Below are 20,925 nucleotides of genomic sequence, written 5' to 3'. Positions count from 1 at the left end.
CAACTACATCCTTTCTTTATCCCACGATTTGTACCAGCATCTGCAGTTATTTTCCTACTCACCTTGATTCCCCTACTCTGGGTAAAATACTCTGTGCATTTACCCTACCTATTCCCTTCATGATCTTATACACCTCTATAAGATCACCCCTCACCACCTGTGCCCCTAGGAATAAAGTCCTAACCTGCCCAATATCACTCTCTAGCTCAGGCCCTCAACTCCTGGCAACATCCTCGCAAATAAACACAAAGCGCTGAAGTAACTCAATGGGTCCGGCAGCATCTCTGGAAAAAAAGGATGCGTGATGCTTCGGGTCAGAACCCTTCTTCACACTGGAAGGGTTCCCACCCAAAACGTCACCCATCCTTTTTCTCCAGAGATGCTGCCCGACCCGCTGAGTTGCTCCAGCACTTTGTGTCTATCTTCGGCATAAACCAGCATCTGCAGTTCCTTCCGACAACATCCTCGAAAATATTGACCCTGCAAACGAGAAAGCAACTCATTTTGCTGGATTAATCCCCCAAAACCTTCAGTGCTCACAAGGGTTAATCAGTGCTATTTCATCCAGTAATGTGTGCTGTATCTCGCGAGACAGCACAAAAAAACATGTGGCTTTAGGTTTAGCTAAGGCCAGAATATTTAATGCACTGCAATGGATCTGCAGAAATACGTACCTGGCATACTGAGAGTAAATTAGACGCCCACTAGGCTAAAGCAACCTGTTCAAATTTAATAGATCCAAATAACGCTTATCAAACCAAGAAAATACGTCTAACAGGCTTCTTGAGTTAACTTGTTAAGCCCTTGTTAAAACTGCCTCTCACAACACAGGTAGAGCTGATCAGAACATTGATCAGAACAATCCCACAGCTCCACTCTTGCTCCCCCTCCCCCCACTCGTAACAAGGACAGAATCCCCCTCGTTCTCACCTTCCACCCCACCAGCCAGCGTATCCAACAAATCATCCGTCAACATTTCCGTCACCTACAACGGGACCCCACCACCGGCCATATCTTCCCATCCCCTCCCCTTTCTGCGTTCCGCAGAGACCGTTCCCTCCGTAACTCCCTGGTCCACTCGTCCCTTCCCACCCAAACCACCCTAACCCCGGGCACTTTCCCCTTGCAACCGCACGAGATGCAACACCTGTCCCTTTACCTCCCCCCTCAACTCCATCCAAGGACCCAAACAGTCTTTCCAGGTAAGACAGAGGTTCACCTGCACATCCTCCAACCTCATCTATTGCATCTGCTACTCCAGATGTCAACTTATTTACATCGGCGAAACCAAGCGCAGGCTCGGCGATCGCTTCGCTCAACACCTGCACGTGGTCCGCCTTAACCAATCTGATCTCCCGGTGGCTCAGCACTTCAACTCCCCCTCCCATTCCCAGTCTGACCTTTCTGTCATGGGCCTCCTCCAGTGCCATAGTGAGTCCCTCCGGAAATTGGTGGAACAGCACCTCATATTTCACCTGGGCAGCTTGCAGCCCAGTGGTATGAACATTGACTTCTCCAACTTTAGATAGTTCCTCTGTCCCTCTCTTCCCCTCCCCCTTCCCAGATCTCCCACTGTCTTCCTGTCTCCACCTATATCCTTCCTTTGTCCCGGCCCCCTGACATCAGTCTGAAGAAGGGTCTCGACCCGAAACGTCACCCATTCCTTCTCTCCTGAGATGCTGTCTGACCTGCTGAGTTACTCCTGCATTTTGTGAATAAATACCTTCGATTTGTACCAGTATCTGCAGTTATTTTCTTACAGGGGGTATGGGGAGAAGACAGGAACGGGGTACTGATTGAGAATGATCAGCCATGATCACATTGAATGGCGGAGCTGGCTCGAAGGGCCGAATGGCCTCCTCCTGCACCTATTGTCTATTGTCTATTGTCTAGAACATTGATGATCACTCTTGTTTTGTGCCCGGTGGGATTTATGTTTACTGTACAGGCTACAAAATAGTAAATTGATCAAATTTCCTCTGGGCACCAATAAAAATTACAATTGATAGATGCCACAACTTGTTATCAGTTCGAAAGTCATTCCACTTAACCGTTACTAGAAGCACCATGTGTCAGATGGGTCTGAAGGATAAAATTTATATTAAGCCAGCAAGATAATTACTGTTGCTGAGGTAAGCGACACATTTTATTGCTGAACACCACATTGGTCGACCAACTGCATGTTTCAAAGCAGCTGGGCGTCTTTCCTTTATACATAATTTCATGGGTTCTGACCTCCCCACCATCGAAGGGATTTGCCAGAGTGGCTGCCTCAAAAAGGCATCATCAGAGACCCACACCACCCTGGCCTAATTTCACTCCTGCCGTCGGGAAGAAGGTACAGGAGCTTGAAAACTGTAACGTCCAGGTTCAGGAACAGCTTCTTCCCCACAGCCAACAGGCTATTAAACACACACTACAACCGCCAAATAAGCTACCTAGGCTTGGGGGGATGGTTTTGTCTCTTTGCACTATTACTGTTTGTTTATGTGTCTGTATGTCTGTATGTGTGTGTGTGTGTACAAATATATATATATATAATTTTTTTCTCATTTATTATATTGTTTACAGAGTACTATGTCTACATATTCTGTGCATAAGAGAAGGGTTAGGTACAGCTCTTAGGACTAACAAAATCAAGTGATATGGGGAGAAAGCAGGAACGGCTTACTGATTTTGGATGATCAGGCATGATCATATTGGAATGGCTCGAGGGGCCGATTGGCCTACTCCTGCACCTATTTTCTATGTTTCTATGTTGCTATGTTGTGTTGCTGCAAGTAAGAATGTCTTTGTCCTGTCTGGGACATTTGACAATAAAACACTCTTTGTCATAATTCACCGTCCCCTTGTATATTATTGACCAAAATTTATGAAGCAGTTAGAAAGAAATAATAGGACAGGTTTGGGGGGGGTATGGACCAAATGCTGGTAGGTGGGAACAGTGTAGCTGGGACATGTTGGCCAGTGTGGGCAAGTTGGGCCAAAGGGCTTGTTTCCACACTGTATCACTCTTTGACTCTATCTCTTCGAAGTGGAGATAGGATGGGTTAAAGACTTGAGGCATGTTGGAGTCACCATTTCCGAGGGTCCTACTGCTGACATCTGGGGCAGCACAGTGGTGCAGCGGTAGAGCTACTGCCTTACAGCTCCAGAGACCCAGGTTCGATCCCGACTAGAAACGTAGAAACATAGAAACATAGAAAATAGGTGCAGGAGTAGGCCATTCGGCCCTTCGAGCCTGCACCGCCATTCAATATGATCATGGCTGATCATCCAGCTCAGTAGCCTGTACCTGCCTTCTCTCCATACCCCCTGATCCCTTTAGCAAAAAGGGCCACATCTAACTCCCTCTTAAATATAGCCAATGAACTGGCCTCAACTACCTTCTGTGGCAGAGAATTCCACAGACTCACCACTCTCTGTGTGAAGAAATTTTTCTCATCTCGGTCCTAAAAGACGTCCCCCTTATCCTTAAGCTGTGACCCCTTGTTCTGGACTCCCCCAACATCGGGAACAATCTTCCCGCATCTAGCCTCTCCAACCCCTTAAGAATTTTATATGTTTCTATAAGATCCCCCCTCAGTCTTCTAAATTCCAGCGAGTACAAGCCCAGTCTATTCAGTCTTTCCTCATATGCAAGTCCCGCCATCCCAGGGATCAATCTGGTGAACCTTCTCTGTACTCCCTCTAAGGCAAGAACGTCTTTCCTCAGGTTAGGAGACCAAAACTGTACACAATACTCCAGGTGCGGTCTCACCAAGGCCCTATACAACTGCAGCAGAACCTCCCTGCTCCTAAACTCAAATCCTCTTGCTATGAATGCCAACTGACCATTCGCTTTCTTCACTGCCTGTTGCACCTGCATGCTTGCTTTCAATGACTGGTGCACCATGACACCCAGGTCACGTTGCATCTCCCCTTCTCCCAATCGGTCACCATTCAGGTAATATTCTGCTTTCCTGTTCTTGCCGCCAAAGTGGATAACCTCACATTTATCCACATTATATTGCATCTGCCATGCATTTGCCCACTCGCCTAATCTATCCAAGTCACTCTGCAGCCTCCTAGCATCCTCCTCGCAGCTAACACTGCCACCCAGCTTCGTGTCATCCGCAAACTTAGAGATGTTGCATTCAATTCCCTCGTCCAAATCATTAATATACACTGTAAATAACTGGGGTCCCAGCACTGAGCCTTGCGGTACCCCACTAGTCACTGCCTGCCATTCCGAAAAGGACCCGTTTATTCCTACTCTTTGCTTCCTGTCCGCCAACCAATTTTCGATCCACCTCAAAACTGAACCCTCAATACCGTGTGCTTTAAGTTTGTACACCAATCTCCTATGTGGGACCTTGTCGAAGGCCTTCTGAAAGTCCAGATATAACACATCGACTGGTTCTCCCTTATCCACTCTACTAGTTACATCCTCGAAAAATTCTATAAGATTCGTCAGACTACAGTGCTGTCTGTATGGAGTTTGTACGTTCTCCCCATGACCTGCGTGGGTTTTCTCCGGGTGCTACGGTTTCGCCAACATCTCAAAAACGTGCAGGTTAGTAGATTAATTGTCCTCTGTAAATTGCCCCTTGTGTGTAGAGAATGCGATGAGAAAATGGGATAACATAGAATTACTGTGAATTTTGGCGAGACCAACATGACCTGCAATTTTGGCGAGACCAAGAGCAGGTTCGGCGATCGTTTCGCTGAACATCTCTGCTCAGTCCGCCTAAACCTACCTGATTTTCCGGTTGCTAAACACTTTAACTCCCCCTCCCATTCCCACGCTGACCTTTCTGTCCTGGGCCTCCTCCATTGTCAGAGTGAGGCCCAACGCAAATTGGAGGAACAGCACCTCATATTTTGCTTGGGCAGCTCACACCCCAGCGGTATGAACCGCTAACTTCAAGTATCCCTTGCTTTCCCCTTCTCTTCATCCCTCCCCTTCCCAGTTCTACGGCCAGTCTGACTGTCTCAGAGTACATTTTATCTGTTTGCCTTGTTGCTACCTTCTCCCAGCTAACAATGATCTATTCTACATTTTACTCGATCTTTGTCCTGTTTTCACACCTTACACTTCCTTCTCTGTGCATCTCCTTCCCCCCTGACATCAGTCTGAAGAAGGGTCTCGACCCGAAACGTCACCCATTCCTTCTCTCCAGAGATGCTGCCTGACCCGCTGAGTTACTCCAGCATTTTGTGTCTTTCTTCGGTTTAAACCAGCATCTGCAGTTCCTTCCTACACGTACTGTGAATGGGTGGCATGGAATGCTGTTTCTCTAAAAATTAAAAACCTTTCTATGTTTCCTACTTGATAATATGAATCAATGGGACTTCAATGGCCATCAAATACTCGAGGTGATTTAAAGGGCCCAGTAGTTTATGTAGTTATCTAAAATTGGAGAATTCAATGTTCTAATTTTTGTTCACTTATCAGAAAAAAGATGCAAGTAAATAGATAACATTTCAATATACCTTTATATTAAGCAGACATAGCGAGGGAAGTTAATCACTTCTGAAGACGTACGCCATGCTCATCTCCGAGTCAACAGGCTGAGTTTTTTTAGTTTAGTTGAAAGATACAGCGAGGAAACAGGCCCTTCGGCCCACCGAGTCCACGCTGACCAATGGTAACCCGCACACTTGTTCTATTCTACACGTTTGGGACAATTTTTACAGAAGCCAATTAACCGACAAACCTGCACGTTTTTGGAATGTGGGAGGAAACCGGAGCACCCGGAGAAAACCCACGCGGTCACGTACAAACTCCGTAGTCAGGATTGAACCTGTGTATCCGGCGCTGTGAGGCAGCAACTCTACCACAGTGCTTCCGTGCCACCCCAAACCCATGTATCTGAGCTCTTTGCTACCAATTTATCTGTGAATAGTCATTAATTATTAAGAAAATTGGACCAGGTTGTTCTCCACCTATAACCCCCACTCCTCCAAACGTGCACCAGACTACACCTTATCTTTGAGCAAGTTGTTCATTGAACACAGACGAGTTAGAGCAATACATTTCAGTTCAGTTCAGTTAACTTTATTGTCACGTGTACCGAGGTACAGCGAAAAGCCTTTGTTGCGTGCTGTCCAGTCAAGCTCAGGAAAAAAGGAGTGAACATTCAGCTTTCAATCCCTTAACACTCTGTTCACTATTAATAAAGGAAGGGGACATTCATTCACGTAGTCAGGGGAACATTGTACATAGTGAAACGTGTACCTTATTCTGAACGGCATCATTTGGAGGTAGCGAAAGGGGAAGACAAGAAGGAAGAACCATAAGAGAACAACAAAACCAGGGTGTCCGAACTGAATAAGCCGAGAAAACCCAGCGCTTTAACTATGTAGCAGAACGGCAGCAAATGTTATAATCCTCACAAGCTGAAGCCATGCAAAGCTGGGTACCACACCATCCCTGGGGAAGACCGTACCGCGGGATTCTCATCTCCACCCTGCCGTCTGCTTCCATTCTGATACATGCTGATTCAGAAATCGCACATTCGCATTCGGTATGTGTGTGAACTGAGGCTCGAGCCGGGTGCTTAATGCAGACACAGTCCACACCTCAGCTTCAACATGCCAGCAGCATTCGTGCGTGAATTAAAGCAACTCAGTATAGAGTCATACAGGGCGGAAACAGGCCCTTCAGCCCAACTTGCTCGTGCCGACCAAGATGCCCCATCTGCACGAGTCCCACCTGCCCGTGTTTGGCCCATATCCTCTTAACCGTTCCTGTCCTGATACGGGGTACTGCTTTTGGACGATCAGCCATGATCACATTGAATGGCGGTGCTGGCTCAAAGGGCCGAATGGCCTCCTCCTGCACCTATTTTATATGTTTCTATGTATCCATGTACCTGTCCACTTCCTTTAGCAAGACCTGGGCCCCATATCTGAGGAAGGATGTGCTGGCGTTGGAGAGGGCCCAGAGAAGGTTTACGAGAATGATCCCAGGAATGATTGGGTTAGCATATGATGAGCGTTTGACGGCACTGGGCCTGTACTCGCTGGAGCTTTGAAAGATGAGGAGGGACCTCATTGAAACTTACCGAATACTGAAAGGCCTGGAAAGAGTGGATGTGGAGAGGATGTTTCCACTAGTGGGAGAGTCAAGGACCAGAGGCCATAGCCTCAGAATAAAAGGACGTACATTTAGAAAGGAGATTTATTTGGTCAGAGGGCGGTGAATCTGTGGAATTCATAGATGACTGTGGAGGTCAAGTCATATAATATTTTTAAGGCGGAAATTGGCAGATTCTTGAGTAGTACAGGTGTCAGGGGTTATGGGGAGAAGGCAGGAGAATGGGGTTGAGAGGGAAAGATGGATCAGCCATCATTAAATGGTGGAGTAGACTTGATGGGCCAAATGGCCTAATTCTGCTACTACAACTTATGAAGGCTTGGTAGGCAGTCTCTGTCTCTTCAAACAATGATTAAATCACCACTGGTATGGTAAAGCCAATGCACGATCGATCCCCCCGGATCGAGGGGCTTGGGTCGGCCCGCTGCGGACCTTTCACCGTCCGGCGCGGCCTGGAACGTGGCAACGACAACAGCCTGACCGCGGGAGAAGACGGCAGGGGAAGAGAAAAGACATTCTGGCCTTCCATTACAGTGAGGAGGGGACTGGAGGAGACTCACTGTGATGGATGTTTCTTTTTTTGTTGTGTTGGTGGGGTTGTGTAATTTGCTTATTTTATTGCTTTTATTGTTGGACTGTGGGTGACTAAATTGCGTCCAAAAAAATTGTTTTTTGGATGACAAATAAAGATATCCTGAATCCTGAATTAAATACTCAAAAATAGAAACAACTTCCACTTACAGTTTTCTGCAGGACCTTTGCCGCATATTGGGTTTGGGTTTGCTTTTCTTGACATCTGTATACGATGGATGTAGCACCCCTGTCGGGAGAGAGGAAAGGCAGGTTAAAATAAGCCCTCATCCGCGGGAAGTTATTTTAGAAACGCATTATTATTGAACTGCATTTGCAATGTTCAATCAAGGTGTACATTTGGTGTCAGTGAGCAGTCCTGGTGTATGAACATAGAACATAGTCCTCAGACTGAAGAAGGGTCTCGACCCGAAACGTCACCCATTCCTTCTCTCCCGAGATGCTGCCTGACCTGCTGAGTTACTCCAGCATTTTGTGAATACCTTCGATTTGTACCAGCATCTGCAGTTATCTTCTTATACTACATAGTCCTCCATTGTCATAATGAGGCCCACCGCAAATTGGAGGAACACCATCTCATATTTCGCTTGGGCAGTTTACACCCCAGCGGTATGAACATTGATTTCTCTAACTTCAGATAGTTCCTCTGTCCCTCCCTATCCCCTCCCCCTTCCCAGTTCTCCCACTGTCTTCTTGTCTCCCACTACATCCTCTCTTTGTCCCGCCCCCTCCCCTGACATCAGTCTGAAGAAAGGTCTCGATCCGAAACGTCACCCATTCCTTCTCTCCTGAGATGCTGCCTGACCCGCTGAGTTACTCCAGCATTTTGTGATACCTTCTATTTGAACTGGCATCTGCAGTTATTGTCCTATAGAACATGGAACAGTACAGCACAGGAAACATAGAAAATAGCTGCAGGAGGAGGCCATTTGGCCTTTCGAGCCAGCACCTCCATTCGTTGTGATCATCCACAATCACTAACCCATGCCTGCCTTCTCCCCATGTCCTTTGGAATGCGCCCTTTGGCCCACAATGGACACACAAGATGTATCAAGCAATAGACAGCTATTGCACTAACTGCACTTAGAGCATAGAACAGTACAGCACGAACCAGCCCCTCAGCCCACAATGTTTGTGCCGATCACGATGCTGTTAAACTGATCTAATCTGTCTGTACGCGATCCTTATCCCTCAATTCCTTGTGCTTCCATGTGCCAATCTAAACGCCTCCTAAACCCCACTACCGTATCTGCCTCCACCACCAACCCTAGCAATGCGCTCCAGGCCCCCACCACTCTCTGTGTAAAGAAGCTTGCCCTGTACATCGCTATTAAACTCTCCCCCTCTCACCTTATCGCTATCCCCTTCAGCGTTTGCCATTTCCACCCGGGGGAAAGGTTCAACTCTATCTATGCCTCTCATAATTTTACATACTTCTACCAAGTCTCCCCCTCAACCTCTGACGTTGATGAGAAAATGCAATTTTAGCATTCACTAGACCAAGTGGGCCCAAACCTCTCCTGCATTGGTGCAGAACCCTCTCCTCCCCTCCCCTCCCCCCTCCCCCTCCCTCCTACCCCTCCCCCCCCCAACTCCATCCCCCTCAACCCCCCTTATCCTCCCTCCTCCCTCCCTCCCCCCTCCCCCCGCTCCTCCCCTCCTCTCCCCCCTCCCCAAAACTGCACACAGTACTCCAGGTGTGGTCTCACTAGGGCCTTGTACAACTGCAGAAGGACCTCTTTTCTTCTATACTCAACTCCTCTTGTCATGAAGGCCAACATGCCATTAGCTTTCTTCACTGCCTGCTGTACCTGCATGCTTACTTCCAGTGACTGATGAACAACGACACTCAGATCTCTTTGTACTTCCCCTTTTCCTAACTTGGCATCATTCAGATAATAATCTGCCTTCCTGTTCTTACCACCAAAGTGGATAACCTCACATTTATCCACATTAAACTGCATCTGTCCTGCATCTGCCCACTCACACAACCTGTCCAAGCCACCCTGCATCCTCATAGCATCTTCCTCACAGTTCACACTACCACCCATATTAGTTCTATATTTCTCTACATCACCGTCTATATCTCTCGTTTCCCTTTCCCCGACTCTCAGTCTGAAGAAGGGTTTCGACCCGAAAAGTCACCTATTCCTTTTCTCCGGAGATGCTGCCTGTCCCGCTGAGCATTTTGTGTCTATCTGCTGTCTGACCTGCTGAGTTACTCCAGCTTTTTGCGTCTATCTAAGATGATGTGACTGTTCACTTTTCGCCAGTAACATTTCTTCACATCGAGTTCTGCAGACAAATGGATACCCAGGGGCGAGTCTTTTAACCAGTTAATTAACAACCAAAATCCATTATTTCCGTCATTTATTACAGCATTGCATTCGTTCCACATTACTAATTGTTACACCCCACAGAAATAGATGTTTGTTGAACACATTAATTGAAATTAGCAGCTCAATTTCCCAATCTTGACGTACCACAATCTCCTTTATATGGAAACATTCCCAAGGACTGAAATTACATTAGGTGATATGCAATGAATAGTAATTCGTATAAAACTCATTAAACCATCTAAAACTCATTAAACCACTATTTTATTGAAAATCTCAACTCTTAAATAAAATTTCACACAGGAACATTAATAAATCCACACAGGGTTAGTTCAACCTTTAAGTCTCCACTGAATGTAAGAACATTTTGGAAAATCAAATTATGTACTTAACAACCACAGATTAAGTCAGGCACAAAATTTGAAAGCAGAGATTAATATGACATTATTCATTTAACATTACTTCCAGTGGAAAATGCAACTCTGGGGATTTTTTATGATTATTTATGTAAGTGTGCTTCTGGCACACCTGCAGCATAGAAATAGGCCCTTCAGCCCACAGAGTCCACACTGACCTGTTCACACTAGTTCTACGTTATCCCAATTTCACACCCCACTGGGGGCAATTGTACGGAGGCCAATTCACCTACAAACCCGCACTTCTTTGGAACGTGGGAGGTAACCGCAGCACCTGGGGTAAAACCCACATGGTTGCAGGGCGAACGTGTAAACTCCACACAGACAGCACCCGAGGTCAGGATCGAACCTGGGTCTCTGGCGCTGTGAGGCAGCAGCTCAACCAGCTGCACCACCGTGCCTCCCTACCAATTCTTCCACAAGTCAATCAATGAGTCATTACCGCATTGCACTTGGTGAGAGTTTGCTGTGCACATTGGCACTCGTACATCCGACAGTCCGGCACGGTGGCACAGCGGTGGAGTTGCTGCCTCACAGCGCCAGAGACCCGGGTTCGATCCTGACCTTGGGTCTGTCTGTGCGGAGTTTGCACGTTCTCCCTTTGACTGCGTGGGTTTTCTCCGGGTGCTCTGGTTTCCTCCCACACTCCAAAGACGTGGAGGTTTGTGGGTTAATTGGCTCCTGTAAATTCTCCCAAGGGTGTAGGATTGAACCAGTGTACGGATGATCCTTGGTCGGCGCGGATTCGGTGGGCCGAAGGGCTGGTTTCCAAGCTTAATCTCTAAACTAAAACTAAACGTCAGTGAACACTTCAACGATGCTACATTGCGCGCATGTAACTGGGGACATCTTGAAGCTTCGTCAGGCAATGCAGAAACACAAGCCACACTGCTCCAGTTTGGTCATGATCACCAAGATCTACAGCATTGGACAATGAGTGCGTTCTATGTACACGCTATGCTGGAGATGCACCTGACAAAACGATGGCGGCAGGCCAAATTTCCAGGCCAATCCTTAACTGTTTTCTAACACGTGGCCATAAGGTCATAAGTCATGAGCTATAGGAGTAGAATTAGGCCATTCGGCCAATCAAGTCTACTCCGCCATTCAATCATGGCTGATCTATCTCTCCCTCCTAACCCCATTCTCCTGCCTTCTCCCCATAACCTGGAATCTATCTAAATTATCTCAGCCTTAAAAATATCCAGTGGCGCAGTGGTAGAGTTGCTGCTTTACAGCGCTTACTGCGCTTACAGCACCATCGGTCCGGGTTCGATCCTGACTACGGGCGCTGTCTGTACAGAATTTGTACGTTCTCCCCATGACCCATGTGGGTTTTCTCCGTGATCTTCGGTTTCCTCTCATACTCCAAAGACGTACAGGTTTGTAGGCTAATTGACTTGGTATATATGTAAAAGTTGTTCCTAGTGTGGGATAGTGTTGATGTTCGGGGATCGCTGGTCGGCAGGCGGAAGGGCCTGTTTCTGTGCTGTATCTCGAAACTAAACTAAACCAAACCGTTCCACTCGCTCCTCATTTAAAGCCTCACAAACAGTGAAGGAGAGCTCAGCCTTAGCCGCGGCGGCATCATCCGTAAGCAGATTTGGACATGATTTAGTCAAAACAAATCAACGGTAAGTAAGGCCTTCGGCTGGATAATATCTGGAAAGGAAATGATCAAGAGGTTACACAGATCTGGGAATGTGATTAAGTAAAGCCGTCTGGATGCCTGACAGAGAGCTCGGCCCGGTATTGCTGTCATGTTATCAAGTGGAAAAGCATCTATAAAACAAAATTAAACAGAGAGAAACAAGGTAGTTAATTCGTGAGCTTCTGCACGTGATTATACAACGGTGCGCACATTACGGTCGAACAACAAGACTCAGATCGATTCATTGATTGAAGGATACACCATGGAAACAGGTCCTTCGGCACACCGGGTCCACGCCAACCATCGATCACCCGCTCACACTAGTTCTCTCCAGAGATGCTGCCTGTCCTGCTGAGTTACCCCTCCAGCTTTTTGTGTCTATCTTCGATTTAAACCAGCATCTGCAGTTCCTTCCTGCCCACTAGTTCATTGTTACCCCACTTTCTCATTCACCCCCGACATACTGGGGGCATTTAAGCTACAAACCCGCACGTCTTTGGGATGTGATAGGAAACTGGAGCACTCGGGGGCATCCCACGTGGTCACAGGGAGAACGTGCAAACTCCACACAGACAGCGCCCGAGGTCAGGATCGAACCTGGGTCTCTGCCGCTGTGAGGTAGCGACTCTATTGGCTGTGTCGGTGTCTGAAGGAGGTTTTCGAGCCAGCACCACCATTCAATGTGATCATGGCTGATCATTCTCAATCATTCTCAATCAGTACCCCGTTCCTGCCTTCTCCCCATACCCCCTGACTCCGCTATCCTTAAGAGCTCTATCTAGCTCTCTCTTGAATGCATTCAGACAATTGGCCTCCACTGCCTTCTGAGGCAGAGAATTCCACAGATTCACAACTCTCTGACTGAAAAAGGATGATCAGGATGATGTGGGAGGAAACCGGAGCACCCGGATGAAACCCAGGCAGTCACAGGGAGAACGTACAATCTCCGTATAGATAGCACCCGTAGTCAGGATGGAACCCGGGACTCTGGCGCTGTAAGGCGGCAACTCTACCGCTGCGCCACCGCGCCGCCCTGGTGCCAGTGGTCGATATTAGCAGCAGGTTCCTGGTGCTGTAGGAGTATTGTCAGGGTGACTCTGACAGGATGGGTCTATTACCTGTTGCGTGATGGCATTATGGACCTCTGGCCAGGAATCCTTGAGATTGTGTCAATATGTGACTGTGTCTCTCTGGGAGACATGCTGGTCTTGTGACCGTGAGAAGCTTGCATCTTTTTCTGCAGCTCCCCCTGGAGAGTACATCAATATTTGCAGGAATTGTTCTCGAGACCATGTTACTGTTCACAGAGGCTCCGATAACAACAAGGACTGCCTGTCGTTAGAAAGCACTTTTACTGCCGTGGAGCATCCTAAGTCACTGCTCACTGTGCTGCCTAAATGTTCAAGAAGCTATCACAGAGACGCACAGCGTGGCCCTTTGTACCTCCTTCCTCCCCACACCCCAGGGCCTTAATAATTCCTTCCGGCATGGTGGCGCAGTGGTAGAGTTGCTGTAGGGGGGGAAACTGTAAAATTGTATCTTCCGAACGAAGCCCCGACCTTTGTTTTCTGGGTGGTGTCTCCGTTCCCGCTGCGGCCTACCATCGGCCAAACACCTGGAACTGGCGGCCTCCACCTGGGACCAGCTGGGCTCTGGTTCGCATAGCCCGCGGACCAGAATTAACATCTGCGGAGCGGGCTGCCTTCGGAGGCTGTGGTGGCGCTGCGGGAGCGGCTGCGACCCGCCTCCGGAGGCTTCTTCGGCCGCGTGCTGTGGGCCGTGTGGATATCAGAAGCTCGCAGGCCCTGCCCTGGGTGGGGGCCGACATCTGGAGCTCCGGCTTGGCTTGGGTCGCGGGGCTTGGGTCGGCCCGCTGCGGACCTTTCACCAGACCGTTCATTGGCCTGGAATAGGCCGCGGGATTTTCTCTGCCCGGCGGGGGCTTCAATGTCGCCACGCCCGCCCCGTCGTGGCAACTTCAACAACCTGACTGCGGGACAAGATGGCAGGGGAAGAGAAAAGACATTCTGGCCTTCCATCACAGTGAGGAGGGACTGGAGGAGACTCACTGTGATGGGTTTCTTTTTGTTTTGTGTTGTTTTGTGATTGTGTGTGTTATTGCTTATTTTTATTGCTCTTATTGTTGGACTGCGGGTGATCTTTCATTTCACTGCACATTTATGTGTATGTGACAAATAAAATTGACTATTGACTATTAACTATTTGCCTTACAGCGCTAGAGGCCTGGGTTCGATCCTTATTGCGGCTGCTGTCTGCACGAGTCCCAGTCACTTTCATCCCACACTCCAAAGAGGCATTGCTCCTTAAACGATGCTCCTTGAAGTCGACCTTTTGGTGCAAACTATTAGCCAAGTTCTCCTGCCACGTTTTGACTGAGGAAGTAGACTATGAGGATGAGAATCAGTGTTTCAATGAGATTACCTCTCATCCCTTGAAAACGATGACCTCGATCATCAGCACCACATTAACTCAATTCAAAGGGCATTAATAAACTCCCAGCACCTGTTCTGAAAAGCTCTGAAAGGAATTGAAATATTCGTTTGTGTTCTCACAAAAACACCACATTTACATTACGCCACTTTGTTTCAGGAATTGTGAGCATGTGGGTGGCACACTGGTGCAGCTGGTAGAGCTGCTGCCTCACAGCACCAGTGACGCGGGTTCAATCCTCACCTCAGCTACTGTCTGTGGAGTTAGCACCCTGTGACCACGTGGGTTTCCTCCGGGTGCTCCGGTTTCCTCCCACACTCCAAAGACGTGCAGGATTGTAAGTTAATTAGCTTCTGTGAATTGTCCCGAGTGAGCAGGATAGAACTCGGTGAACCGAAGGGCCTGTTTCCTCGTTGTATCTTTAAAAGAATAAACCTCAGTACAGTCCAGAGCTGTGAGAGTGAGCCTGTTACTTTATTCTCTGCTCCCTCTCCACCTGACCTCAGTCCTTGGCCTCCAGCACTCGCCCACAATGTATTGATTACGTCGTACCTCCTGTCGAAGCCGGTGCAGAGAATGTGTTTGGTGTCAGATGCCATTCTCCTGTTTTATACTCATGTCTGGTCTGATAAATGAGGATGCAGCTTGGAAACTGTATCCGACCACCGAGTCCAATCCGACCATCAGGAATGATTTAAACAAATCCTTTGAGATGCTCCAGCGGTGGAACAGTGGCAGAGGACATCACGGCCACGCTTGGCCAGGCCGACCCTGCAACGTTGCCAGGACAACGGGCCTTCACGGTCAGGCCAAGAACCCTGCACTTACAACAACTGGGACTTGGAAATGGCACCAAACTGGTGACTGTGTACTGCAACTATAGACGTTCACGTATCTGAGGTGCTTTCTAATATGTATCAAAGTGTTAATGTACAGCGATACGTACTGAACTGCATACAAAAATGAATTTCACTCCAAGGTGACAAGAAAAGTACCTATACAATACCCATCAATCAGGCAGCATAGTCTACCGTTGTGTCACTGTGCTGCCCCAGTGCCCAAGAAGCTTCCGTAGAGTCACACGGTGTCGAAACAGGCCCTTCGGCCCAACTCATCCATGCCGACCAACAGGGTAGCTATTGTTGTCCCACTTTTTAAGAAAGGAGGGAGAGAGAAAACAGGAAATTATAGACCAGTTAGTCTGACATCAGTGGTGGGGAAGATGCTGGAGTCAAATATAAAAGACGAAATTGCGGAGCATGTGGATAGTAGCAACAGGATTGTTCCGAGTCAGCATGGATTTACAAAGGGGAAATCATGCTTGACTAATCTTCTGGAATTCTTTGAGGATGTAACCAGGAAAATTGACAGGGGAGAGCCGGTGGATGTGGTGTACCTTGACTTTCAGAAAGCCTTTGACAAGGTTCCACATCGGAGATAAGTGGGCAAAATTAGAGCACATGGTATTGGAGGTAGGGTACTGACATGGATAGAAAATTGGTTGACAGACAGAAAGCAAAGAGTGGGGATAAATGGGTCCCTTTCAGAATGGCAGGCAGTAACTAGTGGGGTACCGCAAGGCTCGGTGCTGGGACCGCAGCTATTTACAATATACACCTATTGTCTATTGTCTATTGTCTATGCCCCATCCATCCTACGAATAAGTTGCAAGAAGGCAGATGCCCATCGCACCAGTTCTATGTTATCCCACTTTCTCATCCACTCCACACACACTCGAGGCAATTTACAGAGGGCCAATTAATGGACAAACCCGCACGTCTTTGGGGTTGTGGGAGGTAACCGGAGCACCCGGAGAAAACCCACGCGGACACGGGGGGAACGTGCAAACTCCACACAGACAGCACCTGAGGTCAGGATTGAACCTGGGTCCCTGGTGTTGTGAGGCAGCAGCTCGACCCACTGTGCCGCCCAAATATTCACTATTGCTGAAAACAAATGGCGTAACATAAGGGAGCATAACTATGTTGCTTTTGGAGAAACACAAATGGAATATTTCAATTCCTTTCAGAGCTTTTCAGAACAGTGCTGGGAGTTGATTAATGCCCTTTTAATTGAGTTACTTTGGTGCTGATGATATTCTAGGAAATCGATTACAAGGGATGAGGACTAATCTCATTGGAACACTACTTCTGATCTCATAATCTACTTCCTCAGTCAAAACTTGGCAGAACCCGACTAATAGTTTGCTCCAAAAGGTCACATTTAAGGAGCATCGGAGCCCTGCAGTTGCCTGGGACCGGGCTGGACCGGGCGCCTCTTCAAGATGCCGAGCGTGTGGACCGGACATCACTGCTACACTTGGCCAGGCCGACCCTGCAATGTCGCCAGGACAACGGGCCTTCATGGTCAGGCCAAGATCCCTGCACTTACAACAACTGAGACTTGAAAATTGCGGCAAAGTGTCGACTCTGTACACTATTACATTGTACTGCCGCTGTACACTTTTTCTCCAACCTCATCTATTGTATCCGCTGCTCCAGATGTCATCTTCTCTACATCGACGAGACCAAATGCAGGCTCGGCGATCGTTTCGCTCAACCCCTTCGCTCAGTCCGCCTTAACCAACCTGATCTCCCGGTGGCTCAGCACTTCAACTCCCCCTCCCACTCCCAGTCTGACCTTTCTGTCATGGGCCTCCTCCAGTGTCATAGTGAGGCCCACCGCAAATTGGAGGAACAGCACCTCATATTTCGCTTGGGCAGCTTACACCCCAGCGGTATGAACATTGACTTATCTAACTTTAGATAGCTCCTCTGTCTCTCTCTTTCCCCTCCCCCTTCCCAGTTCTCCCCACTGTCTTCCTGTCTCCAACTACATCCTTTCTTTGTCCTGTCTCCTCCCCTGACATCAGTCTGAAGAAGGGTCTCGACCCGAAACGTCACCCATTCCTTCTCTCCTGAGATGCTGCCTGACCCGCTGAGTTACTCCAGCTTTTTGTGATAGCGGTTATACACTTGTACTGTATGTAAGATGCAAAATGAATTTCACTGTACTCCGGTACATGTGACAAGTAAAGTACGTGCCAGTACCATTCTATACCAAAAAAGGAAGGCTGAGGGAGAAGATTCTGAAACTCAGGCGCTAAACAGCTAAAGACCAAGCCAGCAAATGAAAGGCAAATAAATCTGCGGATATGCAAAGAATCTCCAGATAGTGGGCTGTGAAGAGGGGACTGGAGGTCAGTGCCTACGATGTGCCGGGCAGGGTCTTCCACACTTTGTCATCTCCTTTGTTCCTGGGTGTTCGAGTTATTGAACCAGGGCGCGATGCAACCAGTCAATCTTCAGAAGTGTGGGGTGGCACGGTGGGGTGGCGCAGCGGTACAGTTGCTGCCTCACAGCGCCAGACACCCGGGTTCGATCCTGACTACGGCTGCTGTCTGTACGGAGTTTGTACGTTCTCCCCGTGACCGCGTGGGTTTTTCACCGGATGCTCCGGCTTCCTCCCACACTCCAAAAGGACAGACAAGTTTGTAGATGATTAGGCTTTGGTGAAAATTGTAAATAGTCCCTAGTGTCGGACAGGGCTAGTGAACGGGGTGATCGCTGGTCAGCGCGGCCTCGATGGGCTGAAGGGCCTGTTTCCACGCTGTTTCTCTGCAGGCCAAAGTGTCCTAGGCCCAGCACCATTGATGCAATTATAAAGAAAGCACATCAACATCAACACTTTCTTAGAATTTTGAGGACATTTGGCATGATGACGAATATTCTCTTAAACTTCACCAGGTAAAAATAGAAAATAGGTGCAGGAGGAGGCCATTTGGCGCTTTGAGCCAGCACCGCCATTCATTGTGATCATGGCTGATCATCCACAATCAGTAACCCGTGCCTGCCTTCTCCCCATGTCCCTTGATTCCACTAGCCCCGAGATCTCTATCTCACTCTCTTTTAAATTCATCAAGTTGAATTGGCCTCCATTGCCTTCTGTAGCAAAGACTTCCACAAATTCACAACTCTCTGGGTGAAAATGTTTTTTTTCATCTCAGTTTTAAATGGCCTCCCCTTTATTCTTAAGGCTGTGGCCCCTGGTTCTGGACTCCCCCAACATTGGGGACATTTAGTGGACATTTAGTACGGAAGAGTTCAACAATTCGAACGCCCTGGAACAAAGGAGATTGCAAAGAGTGGTGTACACTTCCTGGTCCATCGCAGGTACTGACCTCCGCACCAACAATAGGATTGATGGGAGGCGCTGCCTCAAAATGGGAGCTAGTCTCATCAAAGACTGGGCCATGCCCTCATTTCACTTTTACTATGGGAAAACCGTGACCACCAGGGGGCGGCACATTGACGCAGCGGTAGAGTTGCTGCCTAACAGTGCCAGCTATCCTGGTTCGGTCCTGACTGTGGGTGCTGTCTGGACGGCGTTTGTACGTTCTCCCAGTGACCATGTGAGTTTTCTCCGGGTACTCTGGTTTCCTCCCACACGCCAAAAAGATGTACAGCTTTGCAAGTTAATTGTCCTGAGTGTGTGTAGGATAGTGTTGGTGCACAGGGATCGCTGGTCGGCGCGGACTCGGTGGGCCGAAGGGCCTGTTTCCGCGTTGTATCTCTAAACTAAAACTAAATTTACTTAATGCATAGGTAGTTCCATGCATAGTATTGGTTTTATTTCAGGATCGACACATCTAAAGGATTGTTAGGAGGCGCTGTCTCAAAATAGGTGCTAGTATCATCAAAGACCCACACCATCCTAACCATGCTCTCACTTCACTCTTCCCATCGGGAAGAAGATCTGGGAAAACCGTGACCCCCAGTCTCTTGAACATTACACAATATTCACCGCAACTTTCGAAATCATCATTATTGGTCCAAAAACGCTCACCAAATCCACCCAAAACTTCATCCTCAATATTGATGGTCTCCCAGTATCCACCTCCCCTCACATCCGGAATCTTGGAATCATCTTTGATCAAACCATCTCCTTCGACAAACACATCAAACACATCACCAAGACAGCCTTCTTCCACCTCAAAAACATCGCCCGTCTCCGTCCATCCCTCTCCTCCACAGCTGCAGAAACCCTCATCCATGCCTTCATCACCTCCCGTCTGGACTACTGCAACAGCCTCCTCTATGGCTCACCCTCAAAAATCATCAGTAAACTTCAATACATTCAAACCTCCGCTGCCCGTCTACTCACCCACTCCCCAATCCGTGACCATATCACCCCCGTCCTTTACAAGCTCCACTGGCTCCCCATCCCCCAGAGAATCCAGTACAAAATCCTCCTCATGACCTACAAAGCCCTCCATAACCTGGCCCCATCCTACCTGACTGACCTCCTCCACAGATACACTCCCACCTCCACCCTCCGCTCTGCTGCTGCCAACCTCCTGTCCCCCCCCCATCCGGACCAAACTCAGATCCTGGGGGGACAGGGCTTTCTCCATCGTGCTCCCACCCTCTGGAACTCACTACCCCAAACCGTCAGAGACTCCTCCTCACTCACCACATTCAAAACATCACTGAAGTCTCACCTGTTCAGCACTGCCTTCAACCACTGACCGTCACCTCACCTTCTGTCTCCTTTTTCTGTTCGTTTACTTATTTATCTATTTATTTTCTTCTCTATGTTCTAGTAATCCCTGTAAAGCGTCATTGAGTGTTTGAAAAGCGCTATATAAATGTAATGCATTATTATTATTATTATTATAGTCTGTCTTTGGTTGTACTGTGGGCATCAGGTTTTTATTTGCATTAATAGTGGAGTATTTAATTTATAAATGGCCCAACATTAGCATTTTGCTTATTACATCTATATACTAAAACTCTCGTTTGTTTGTTCCTGAACTACAGCCAAAACGGTACATGATAGCGCGACAATTTTAGGCCCACCTTACTCACCATCGTCCCTTTGGTGCCAATGGAAGAAGTTTCATTGAAATCGGTGTTTTATTTTTAAAGATATTCACATTTTAAAGTTTAAATCTTTCTCCTAGTAAGGTAGGGGGGAGGGAGGGAGGGGGGAGGAGGGAGGGTAAGGGGTTTGAGGGGGATGGAGTGGGGGGAGGGGAAGGGGGGTGGAGGGGGGAGAGGAGGAGGGAGGAAGGGGGGGGGGGTGAGAGGGGATGGGTAGGGGGGAGGGGGGGGAGAGGGGTGGGGGGAGGAGAAGGTGCTGCACCAATGCAGGAGAAGTTTGGGCCCATCGGGTCCACTTGATCTAGTATTATCTTTATGTATCACAGGCCTGCTATGCTGTAGCAAGTAAGGATTTCATTGTTCCACAAGGCAATTAAACACTCTTGACTCTTGAAGTTGCAGGGTTACAGAGGTAGGGATTTGCAAAACATGGGAGGCTTTGAAAACATCAAAGGTATTATTGGTAATAAAAAAGGAACTGCAGATGTTGCTCTATACCAAAGATGGATGCAAAATG

The 20,925-nt window shown here is 48.1% G+C and overlaps 1 protein-coding gene across 1 annotated transcript in view; it reads right to left on the bottom strand.

The window, feature by feature from the left end:
- Positions 1 to 20,925, bottom strand: part of LOC144607027 (calcium/calmodulin-dependent protein kinase type IV-like) — a 149,382-nt gene that overhangs the window by 84,554 nt on the left and 43,903 nt on the right. Inside the window, exons 2-3 of the mRNA XM_078423577.1 lie at positions 7,823 to 7,901; positions 6,221 to 6,226 (exon numbers count right to left, since the gene is read on the bottom strand). Coding sequence (XP_078279703.1) covers positions 6,221 to 6,226; positions 7,823 to 7,901 — 85 coding nt within the window. The remainder of the gene's footprint in view (positions 1 to 6,220; positions 6,227 to 7,822; positions 7,902 to 20,925) is intronic.

Source organism: Rhinoraja longicauda, chromosome 28 (assembly GCF_053455715.1).
Source record: "Rhinoraja longicauda isolate Sanriku21f chromosome 28, sRhiLon1.1, whole genome shotgun sequence".
NCBI lineage: Eukaryota > Metazoa > Chordata > Chondrichthyes > Rajiformes > Arhynchobatidae > Rhinoraja > Rhinoraja longicauda.
This window is presented reverse-complemented; position numbering and strand designations above follow the sequence as displayed.